This window comes from Panicum virgatum, chromosome 4N (genome assembly GCF_016808335.1).
Source record: "Panicum virgatum strain AP13 chromosome 4N, P.virgatum_v5, whole genome shotgun sequence".
Taxonomy (NCBI): domain Eukaryota; kingdom Viridiplantae; phylum Streptophyta; class Magnoliopsida; order Poales; family Poaceae; genus Panicum; species Panicum virgatum.
Genome location: NC_053148.1, coordinates 1,965,430 through 1,976,466, shown reverse-complemented (window position 1 = coordinate 1,976,466; position 11,037 = coordinate 1,965,430). Strand labels below are relative to the sequence as shown.

At 49.8% G+C, this 11,037-nt stretch overlaps 3 protein-coding genes and 1 long non-coding RNA gene across 4 annotated transcripts; 3 read left to right on the top strand and 1 right to left on the bottom strand.

Annotated features, from left to right (window-relative positions):
• Window positions 1-1,508: 1,508 nt before the first annotated feature.
• On the top strand, window positions 1,509-2,416 carry LOC120671562 (histone H3.3-like). The gene is made up of 2 exons (XM_039951937.1): window positions 1,509-1,703; window positions 1,821-2,416. The coding sequence occupies exons 1-2, from the start codon at window positions 1,521-1,523 to the stop codon at window positions 2,157-2,159; spliced, it is 522 nt and encodes a 173-aa protein (XP_039807871.1). The 5' UTR covers window positions 1,509-1,520; the 3' UTR covers window positions 2,160-2,416.
• A 1,884-nt stretch (window positions 2,417-4,300) lies between these two features.
• Window positions 4,301-5,439, top strand: LOC120671561 (histone H1-like). The gene is made up of 2 exons (XM_039951936.1): window positions 4,301-4,645; window positions 4,741-5,439. Exons 1-2 carry the CDS (start codon window positions 4,385-4,387, stop codon window positions 5,194-5,196), a joined length of 717 nt encoding a protein of 238 aa, XP_039807870.1. The 5' UTR covers window positions 4,301-4,384; the 3' UTR covers window positions 5,197-5,439.
• LOC120671563 lies at window positions 5,244-5,584 on the bottom strand. Its single transcript, XR_005673674.1, has 2 exons — window positions 5,441-5,584; window positions 5,244-5,390 (listed from the first exon to the last, which is right to left on the bottom strand). It is a non-coding gene; the product is annotated as an uncharacterized LOC120671563 (long non-coding RNA).
• Window positions 5,585-6,290: 706 nt separating this feature from the next.
• Window positions 6,291-10,652, top strand: LOC120671560 (barley B recombinant-like protein D). The gene is made up of 3 exons (XM_039951935.1): window positions 6,291-6,604; window positions 8,137-8,260; window positions 9,342-10,652. The coding sequence occupies exons 2-3, from the start codon at window positions 8,192-8,194 to the stop codon at window positions 10,263-10,265; spliced, it is 993 nt and encodes a 330-aa protein (XP_039807869.1). The 5' UTR covers window positions 6,291-6,604; window positions 8,137-8,191; the 3' UTR covers window positions 10,266-10,652.
• Window positions 10,653-11,037: the final 385 nt, after the last annotated feature.

The window sequence follows — 11,037 nt, the reverse complement described above, 5'->3', positions numbered from 1 at the left end:
ATAATTTTTTTCTTGAATTAGATTTTTTATCTTAATAGACTTGTCCTTGTTCTAGAACTATGAGGGCAAAAGTTCTCATTTGGCCATTGCCTACTACTGATGAGAGAGACGATGACGTGTCACTCCGTAGCTCATACGAAATGCTCAATTTGCATAGAAGATTGCAATTTGGCAATGGGAAGATACGGAGGAAGGTCAAGAAGGCAGGAACCTAATTTTGGGACTTCAGGTTTGATTCCAGTGACAAGTACCTTGACCCAATGGTTGCTATGGACATCCATAGTCTTGGACTTGAGCTCAAGGGCAAGGAGAAGACACAAAACTTCCAAACAACATTCTAACTTGGTACATGCGAGGAAGTAGATTGTAGCATCCTATGTGCACAAGTCTTGACGTGTCTGAGATTGCTAAGAAAAGTGTTTTTCAAGGATGCTTCTAAAAAGCTACTCTTCACGGTCGAACAACGTGAGTGCTTCATGATAAAACAAAGAGAGTGGGGTTTTGGTTAACCGAACATGGACCTCCACACACCAGTGTTAAAATTCTTCATTTTTTTCCGAGCATATCTTTTGGAACCTACAAACAAACACTGCGTTCGGCAGGCTGGAGTTGGAGGCTGGAGCTAGAATGTTGTGAGAGAAAAACACTATTACCTGGCTGGAGCTGGAGGCTGAAGCTGGAATGATGTGAGAAAGAAACACTGTAGGGCTGGAGCAGCAGCCCAACAGCCGAACACGATTAAAGAGGTACTATAAATCTATAATAGTAGAGCGACGACATGACTCAAACGATATTCGTTTTTCACAATAATGCGAGGAGCATAAAACTAGGGAACCAAGATAAAATATGGTCTTGTTTAGTTCCCACCCCATAAACACAAAAATAAAAAAGTCACATCGAATGTTTCGACACATCCATGATTTGCAATAGTGATGATACAGTAACCATCCGCTAATTATGAATTAATTAGATTAATTAGCATCATTAGATTCGTCTCGCGATTTACAACCCATCTGTGCAAAAAGTTTTCTAAATAGACTTCATTTAGTAATTCAAATTAGCAAGATTCCATCACAATTTTTTATAAAACATCTAAACACGGCCTATATCAATATTTCTCCTGTTTTGCAATTTGAATTCTGCAATTTCAAACTCGAGTGCGCTGAACGAGGCCCAGAACACAACGGCAGTTTCCGTCTCCCCTCGTTCCGTTCCACACAGCCCAAGCCCAAGCGCAGAGCACCACGCCACCGCGCCGGTCGCTGCCAATCCTGGCCCAGACCCCCCGCCACGTCACCGATCCGTGCCTCCCTCCACCTCCACCAATCAGCGCCTCCGTCCCACCTCCCACGGATCCTGTGCTTTCTACCGTCCAACGCACGCCGTCCGATCCCCCCGCGCATCCCGAATCGGCTTTCCCAACGGTCACACGAAACCGCCTCGGTCCACGCGTCTGCTGCCGCCCACGCCCACGCCCCCGCTCCCCTCCCCGTCCTATATTAATCCGCCCCGCCCCCACCATGTTCCCACTATTCGCCTTTCCGCACCCGCCGCTCGGTCGCCTTCGAGTTCCACCAGCCACCAAACCCGCCGGGGAGAAGTCGAGAGGAGCAAGTCGCCGAGAAGAGGAGATGGCCCGTACGAAGCAGACCGCCCGCAAGTCCACCGGAGGGAAGGCCCCTCGCAAGCAGCTCGCCACCAAGGTTCGTTCGCGTCTCTCTCTCTCGTGTTCCTCCGTTCCGATCTGCTCTGTTCTCGCCGAGATTTGGCGGTTGTTGGGCGCAAGTTGTCCTGAGAAGCGGTTGCGATTTGTTGCGCAGGCGGCGAGGAAGTCGGCGCCGACGACCGGCGGCGTGAAGAAGCCCCACCGCTACAGGCCCGGGACCGTGGCGCTCCGCGAGATCCGCAAGTACCAGAAGAGCACGGAGCTCCTGATCCGCAAGCTCCCCTTCCAGCGCCTGGTCCGCGAGATCGCGCAGGACTTCAAGACGGACCTCCGGTTCCAGAGCCACGCCGTGCTGGCGCTCCAGGAGGCCGCCGAGGCTTACCTCGTCGGGCTCTTCGAGGACACCAACCTCTGCGCCATCCACGCCAAGCGCGTCACCATCATGCCCAAGGACATCCAGCTAGCCCGCCGCATCCGCGGCGAGCGCGCGTAAGCCGCAGCCGCCGCTGCCGTACTGGTAGTGGAGATGTAGGAGGTCAAGATGGAATCGGCTTGTTGATCTCCTCCGCCGCGCTTAGTGGGTCTGGATTTAGCTGTACTAGTTTTCGTTATCGGTTTGGTTAGTGTAAAAACAGGTTTACAAGTCTATTTTGTGCTTCGCTGCTATTTTGGCTCTCGCTTCGTGATGAAGCGACCTTGTTAAAGACTTAATTCGTGATGTTACTTGAAGTAAAATTACATTGTTCTTAATCCTCGATCTATATTTGGTGGTATGTTGTTAACAAATTCTTCCCTCGCGATTGTGTCGCTGTGGTGTCGTGATGTGGTCGTTTTCCTCTCGGTGTGGTGGTAGTGGTGCCTGGGGCGTTGGAATCTGGTGGTCGTGAGTTGGACGCGTTTTTGTTCGACCAGTCGTAGTCGGTGGCTCGGCGTGGCGTAATTCACGCGCAATTCACAAGCTCGATGCTTTGAACAGCGCGTGGTGCCGTTTCTCGTGGAATTTTACTGGTTTCTTTATCTTTCTCTACACCTGGAGGGTAATTTTTTTAGAAACAACCTGGAAGGTAAATTTGCTGCGTTGAATTTCAGTCGGTGGCAAATCCAAATCTGTACGGGTCTATGGCATTGCTGCTGATCCCTTTTGGGGGTGGTTTTCAAATCGGAGGGGTAACCGTTGCCGCCGAATTGATTTGGGCTCGGTTTGGTGGCGCTATCTGGATGAGGCCTGGGCCACCGGGCATTGGATGAACTTGGCCCAGCCAACTGCTGGCCGGGGGATCGGAGAGCCCGCCCGGTTCTTTCGAGTTCAGCCCAGTACCGAAGCCGCTTATCCACGCTTTTGACCCAGGTCAAACTCGCTTCGACTGCTGGTACAACCTTTTTGTGCCTCTGGAGGTAAGGTATTGTTTAGATCCAAACTTTAAAATTCCAAAATTTTATAAATTACCTGTATGTTGTATTAAATGTAGTCGAAAAAATCGCATTACATAAATGAATTGTAAATTGCGAGACTAGTTTAATGAATTTAATTATGTCGTGATTAAAAACTAAATTGCTACATTAAAGCTACAGTAAACATATGCTAATGGTAGATTATTTAAATTTGTTAGATTCGTTTTGTAGTTTACAGACGAGTTCTGTAATTAGTTTATGATTAGGCTACATTTAATACTTCAAACGTAAAAAGATTCTCTTTTAAAATTTTAAAACGGAGGAACTAAACACGCCATAAGATAAACGGTTTGGTCAGTCATGTTACAGTTTTGCTCAGTAGGGACTTTAGAGCTATTTCGATTTTCCTTATTTTCAGTTGTTTTATGAACATGCGTTCTCAGTTTGTAGTTTTATTACTGGAGCATATTAGTCAGCACATTGAGATTACAAATATGATCTTGAAGTAAAGAGGCATGATAAACTGAAGATAACGTCCAGTTGTCACCTTCCAACCAATCGTCGAACCTTATTACCGAACACACGTGAGCCTACCAACCAGGGTTTGAAATTTCGGCGAAATTTCGTCGAATTTCGGCGAAATTTCGTCGAATTTCGGCGAAATTTCGTCGAATTTCGGCGAAATTTTTCGTTTCCGCTCGGTACCGGGAAAAAATATTTCGGTATTTTCGGAAAATTTCGTTTTGAAAATTCAAAATTCAAAAAAATTCGTCCGAAATTCACTAGAATTCCGGAACGGAATTCCGTTTCCGCCGATCACCGGGATTTCACCGGAAAACGAAATGGTTAACCTTGCTACCAACACAAACACAAAAAGCACACCATCTCACAAATCTTCAAAATTCTCCCTCGAATCAAAACCATTCCTCCGAATTCAAAATCCCCTACACCCATCTCACTCCCAGTTCCATTCCAAAGCAAAAAAATCCCAGCCAAACTCCAAAATTTCACCTCCAATTCGCCCTCCAAACCATCCACCCAAAAACACGGGAAAACACACTCCCCCTTGTCCTCACCCAAGGCCTCCCCGCGTGAAAAGTCCAGAAGCATCCCGGGGGCCAGCCGGCCGCATCGCCCGGCCACGCGTACGCTCCGGATGCGTCGTCCGAGGATCCCGATCCGCGTGCGGCCTCGTCCGGCCAATCGGAGGGCGCCGTTGGCCGTTATAAATCGCGCGGCGCGAATCAGCGGCTCGACACGCCACTGAGAAATCCGCTTGCATAACGAGCACAGTGAGACAGAGTAGTAGAGCGATCTTTGTCTTCCATGGCGACCGCGTCTGAGGAAGTTGCACCCGCCGTCGCCGTTGACGAGGCGCCGGCGCCGGAGAAGGTGGCTGAGGTGACGGAGGCGGCCGCTGTGGAGACGCCGGAGAAGGTGGAGGAGGCGCCGAAACCTGCGGAGGACGAGGCGAAGAAGGCAGAGGAAGGGGAGGAGAAGAAGGCAGAGGAGGGGAAGAAGAAGGCGAGGAAGCCGCGGAGCAGGAAGCCCAGGTCCGCCGGGCCGCACCACCCGCCCTACTTCGAGGTGAGCAAAGATTCTCTTTTCTTCGTGGTATGGTTGATGGACGTGATGATTGTGCGATGCTGACGGCGAAAAATGAATCTGTGCTGTGGGATCAGATGATCAAGGAGGCGATCCTGTCGCAGGACAGCAAGGCGGGGGCGAGCCCGTACGCGATCGCCAAGCACATGGGGGAGAAGCACCGGGACGTGCTCCCGGCCAACTACCGCAAGGTGCTGGCCGTGCAGCTGCGCAACTTCGCCGCCAAGGGCCGCCTCGTCAAGGTCAAGGCCTCCTTCGGGCTCGCCGCGGCCGAGGAGAAGAAGGCCGCCTCCGTCGCGAAGGCGAAGGCGCCGGTGCCGGCGGCAGCGGCTCCCAAGCGCAAGAGGGCGGCTGCCTCCGCCGCGCCCGCCAAGAAGAAGAAGCCGGCGGCCCCCGCGGAGGCGAAGAAGGCGCGCGCGAAGCGGGCGAGGAAGGCGGCCCCGGCGCAGCCGAAGCCGAAGCAGCGGCAGCAGACCAGGCCCGTCCGCGCCGCCGTCGCCAAGAAGGCCGCCGCCAACAAGGCCAGCGCCTGATGAACCGCCGCCGCCAGCTCTTTGTTTCGTTTTGGTCCCGTACGCGCGCCCCCGTGTACGCGCGTGATCGCGTGTTGTATTGTAAATACCGAAACCCAGCGGGGTGTGATGCCAATAAGCGCGTGCTTGGAGCTTCTGCTGGTGGTGCTTGGGAGAAGAAGATGCCGGGTGTAGTGATGTGCTAGTTATGTGGACTGATGATCATCGTGCTTAGTTCAAATCGCTGCTACCGCCTTTTCTCAACCTTTTTTTTCCTGCGTTGCTTTGATCAGAAATTCAGAGTACAAGCAACCAACCCCAAAGGTTCTGGGTTTACGAAGGATCACGGCTCGATCTTATGCTTGGGATTTGGGAGGGCAGCCGCGCTGTGGCACGGTTCGTCCGTGCTCGAGTGATTCGTGGCACGGGGTCCTGGGGAGGGGGCTCAGTCGAGAAGCTTCTGGAAATTTGTGGACGACGCCATGAGGCTTGGGAAGCCTCTGCCCAGTGCCCAGTGGCGAGAGGGAAGACCGAGCAGCCTCCGCCCGGCTCTTGGCGCGGGGGCGTGTCGGGTTCTGTACACCCAGCGTGCCCCTCCGTGCGTTTCGATCCCTGGCACCAGGGCTTCCGTTCCGTTTGGGTCGCCGTCGGCGTCGTATCTCGACGGTCATGCTTTAGCTAGCCTCCTGGTACGTCCATGGGGCGGCACACGGCGTACAAAATCTCGCGCCATGGGCGTGCGGGGAGCGGATCGGACCTGGACTTCCTGTCCTGTAACGTTGCGTCTATGCCTGGTGGGCCCTTGCTCCCGAGTCTCCGGCGCTCCGCCCCGCGCAATAGAGTAGAGGGCGTGTGCTGCGACCATCCGCTCCGCCGTACGTCACCGTGACTTTGAGTCACTGACGTGTGGGACCCACAGATTTCGGGCCCACGCATCAGTGACTCAAAGTCACGGTGACGTACGGCACGCTCCCCATCCGTCCATCCGCACGCGCCCGTACGCCGCCGTAGCCCTCTGACGCGTGGGCCTCGGCTCCCTCCACCTCCGCAACGCTCGCTTGCTCAGTTGCTCCCCCAACCCCTACCAGCCAATAAAAAATAAAAAAAGGGGAAGAGAGAGAGCGAGAGGGAGAGGGGAAGAGGAAGGGAGAACGAGAGAGAGAGAGGGATGGAGAGAGAGGAAGAGAGAGGGAGAGACGGAGGGACAGAGGGTCAGTGGTGGTACTAGCAGCCGCACCAGCTGCCTCGGAGCGCCCCCTCCCCCACCGCTCCTCGCCTCCGGCCCGCTGCCGTTCCCCCCTTCGCGCTCCCCCAGCTGCTGCTCGCTCGCTCGCGCGCCGGCGGCTGGAGCCCACGGGCGGCAGGACGGCCGCGCGCGCCGTTCCTCCTCCGACGGAAGAATCTATTGCGTCTCCTAGCTGCTGATAGTGTACGGTAACTGCACCCATCTCTTTATTGTTGGTCAGCAACCGGGAGGCGATTCGCCCCCAATTCCGCGCGAGGGGGAGGGCCGCATTGGATGAGAGGCCGCAGGTTGCGGCTCTCCACCGCAGCGAATCCTCGCGAGGCTCTGGGCGGCGCTGGTGCTGGCGGTCGGATTGGGTGATCTAGGTCTGATTTGTGTTTCTCGTTTTTTTTGGCCGTGTCTATTGCGAGTTTCTGGCCCGATTAGACCCGCGGGGGTGGGGGGCTAGTTTGAGTTCCCCGTCGAGCTGTGAACGGTGCATGTGAGGTTTTTGGACGGTTAAGTGGGTGCCAGTTGCTGCGAGTAGCAGCGTTCGTGCTCGATGTGATCGTTTGGTGGCGTGCTTCCCTCGCCGTGCATTGGGATTACGATTGCCCTGCTGCCTTTAGAGTTGGTACGATGGGAAATTGATGCTCTGCTAGTTACTTCTGCTACTGCTCCCTGTCCCATGCTGGGCTCTTAATCCCTAACATGCTTTGTTAATAGTATGAGCATTGACTAATTAGTGGCTTGGTTATCTGAAACAACTGTGAACTGTTGCCATGCCCTGCGCTGAACAACCTGTAAACTGTTAAAAGCAACCGGAGATTGTGTGCCCCTGCTTTAGCTCGAGAGTTTTCTGTGCTCTAGGCTTGTGAAATTTGGATTCAGAGTCATGCCAATAATACTTCCTCAGCTGCTGTTCATGAGTTAATCGCTTCACTGACAGATCTTTGGTCGAGCCAATGTTATTTTGTGTGCACACTTGCCTTATCTGACTGCTTCTGCATTAATCGCATTTATAGCTACTTGCCTACTTCATAACACCAGTTGCAAAATAGGGTCTGTAAGAAACTCCAATGCCTTTCGGGGCCGACGGTGCCCATTTTAGTTCTCCTGTTTGCTTCTTGCTTTGTTGAGGATATGGCACGTAATGTTCTTAGCCATCAGAATTCCTGGTGACTGTTTTCGAACAAACCCTCATGGGAATTGCACTCTATTTTGCTGTTGTAGGGAGTATGCACTATATGCATTTGTTCATGCCTCCTGTCACAAGATGTATACAACTGATGTTCGGTGCTATCATATTTTTATGTTAAATTTATGTAGCAATCAATTCATGCCATGTTTCAATTAATAAAGCTCTAGATCTGTAGTCCATCCGTAACTACCCTCTTCTAATACTTTAGAGCCATAAATAATTAACACGATAAATCATATCTTACCCAAAGCTATACCCTGGTCACCTGGTGAAAACTGGGCCTGGATCCATGCACGTAGCATCTTGTTTGTCCTTTTCCTCCAATTTTACTGTGGACTTCTGTTCTCATACATATTCTTTGTTGAACTTCCTGCTATTGAGATAACATGTAGTCGTCCAGTCAATAGTGAAACCTTTTTGCAATTCTTCTCTGCCTCTCTTATTCCAGATCTCTCTAGAACTATAAGCTTGCTAAAATATAATCTCTTTGGAAAACAATTTGCTGTTTCACTGATTTTGTTCCTTTATTTTGCAGGTGATCTACTGATCTCATTGCTGCCCTGTTTCGCTGGCTGCAAGCAGATGTAATAATGGACAACCTTGGGCATAGAGAAAATGGCAGGCAAAGGCCTGACCAATTTAAAGCAGTTCATACTCAGGTTGGTGTAATTCATCCTCTAGAATTTCTATGCAGGTTTTGAAATTTTCAAATCTACATTCATCGCCTTGGTCATAGACTAAATGTGCCATATGACATCTGCTTCAGCTGTTTTTACCACTGGACATTATGCTGTAGCTAACCTTTATTGTTTAAGGATGTATGGTCTTAACATATCTGTAGACAAGTAAAAAAGTGTAATTATGCCATTTCTGCACCAAAAGCAAACTGTCCACCTTAATACGAGGCTGAAAGTCTGATTACTAAAACAGAGAAAGATAAAGTCTGGTACCAGCAGCTATCCATCTTTACAAATGTAATGGCAAATGTTAACGAGTCAAAGAACAAAACACCATCAACATAATTATTTAGTCAAAATGGTCATGTCCGATCAGTTAATCTCTGCGTGGGGAAGCTTGTTATGAATTTTGTTTGATTTATTGTGCTTTCTGGATAGGTAACCAGACTTTCAATTCTTATGAGTTATGAGTAAAGGTAGTTATTTCTGGGCTAACATATTCAAACAACTCCGCTACTTATTTACTGTTCATATCTGCTAACTGCTACATTGTATTGAGGTAATGATGTTAAAACCTGTGATGCATATGCTGTTCCTCATTTTAGCACATCATGGATGCAATCATGCGGACCTGTCTACCTTAATATCCAATGAGAGAACTATTGAAATCCCGAGCGCTAGTCGTGCATTTTCGCACAGTCATTATCTAGATTAGACCTCGTCTACCTTCATTCTCTCAGTGATATATTGTGGTTCATTGCTGTTGGCTAGTTTCCTCAGGTATTCCTTTATTGTTTGCCTAATTTATTCACATGAAGAATTTTGAAACTTGATTTTGCATTTGCCATCCTAGAACAAGCAATGCTGCATAATGTTTTTGTTTCATGTTCAATTTTATCCTATCTAAATATCTAAATGGTATAACTCTGGATGCTTATGCAATTAGCTTCTTTGGTTATGCCATATAGCTTTGTAGCAAGTAGTAGGATTAACTGTGCAGTATGGAACTTCCATGTATCTGTTCCTGAGACAATGGACTCACAGTGCATGTTCTGTGTTTCAGTGGATGCTGCCTCAGCTAAAAGACCATCATAGTATGAATCTCCTGGCACTAATGAATGAAAAGGACAGTGCCATCCGAGAAAGGGACCATGCTCTCGCTGAGAAGAAAGCTGCTATAGCTGAGCGAGACATGGCATTTGCTCAGCGGGATGCTGCAATGGCTGAACGGAATGCTGCAATTGTAGAAAGAGACAATGCCCTTGCCGCACTGGAACTTGCCCGTACAAATGGGTTCAATATGAATAATGGAAATGGATTTCACCAACACCAAGTACCTCCTCTCAATGGTACAAAGAATATCCACCACCATGACCAGCTATCTCATGTACAATCATCACCAATGCAGCTGGCCGATTCTCCATATGACCATGCCAGAGAAATGCACATATCAGAAGCATACCCTATCGCAGCAGCTCCAGGAAGTATTGGGAAGGGGAAGAAGCCAAGGAAGAATAATACACAGGCTTCTCCATTGAAGAGGCCATCAGGTGTGCTCCGGAAAACCAAGAAAGCAGCCAGTGAGTGGAAGAATAGGGGGATGTCTGGTGGAGGTGAAGATTCAACTCGTGCTTCTGTGATGAAGAACGAGTGGAAGGACCAAGATCTTGGCCTGAACCAGGTCCCATTCGATGAGTCAACCATGCCCGCACCCGCCTGCTCGTGCACAGGGGAGCTTCGCCAATGCTACAAGTGGGGAAATGGCGGGTGGCAGTCATCCTGCTGCACCATGAGCATGTCCATGTACCCACTTCCCGTGATGCCCAACAGGCGCCACGCCCGCATGGGGGGAAGGAAGATGAGTGGCAGTGCGTTCACAAAGCTGCTCAGCCGGCTGGCAGCTGAAGGCCATGATCTCTCGACACCAGTGGACCTCAAGGACCACTGGGCCAAGCATGGCACAAACCGGTATATCACCATCCGGTAGCACCGGCGGCCATTGTTGTATCTGCCATTCAAGCTGAAAAGGGTGATGGTGCGAAAGTTGCTTTTGCATCCCTAGGGCAGCCTTACTGGTGCCATATTTTGTAATGTCATTGGTCTCTAGCGGATGTGGGTAGACATTTGTGTTCACAGGGCTGTAGGTTCTCCCCTTTCTGAACTGTTAATTGTGCTCGTGGGCTGAAATTCTGCGGTCCACGAGAATGCAAGTGTAATTGTAGTTCCCAGGTATTCACCGTGAGATCATTGTACAGCTGTGATATCTGGATTCAACTAGTAGTTGTGGAAGGTCGACTATAATTAGCCTCAGTACCATGGCACATCCAACTTTCACGCCATTTGGTGATGGATCTAAATCATCTTGGCCATGGCACGTCCTGCTTTTCACGCCATTGGTGAATGACATCTCTTTTTTCTTTCTTCTGTTTTTCAGAAATGTTTAGTAGTGTTACTAAAACGGTCTGCGAGAAATCCTGACCGTATGGCTGTAGCTCTGAAAGGATTGATGATGCAAGAAAAAGTGCAAATTTCTCTTGAATTCCCATATAATCACAGGCGGCGAATAGAACTTGTAGACAGGGACGTCAGAAGTTGCAGCCCAGGTCAGTTAAGGGGGTGTTTAGTTGGTGAAAAAGTTTGGGTTTGGCTACTGTAACACATATCGTTGTTATTTGATAATTAATGTCCAATTATGAATTAATTAGCATCATTAGATTTATCTTGTAGGAATCAGTTAGATTATGTAATTAGTTATTTTT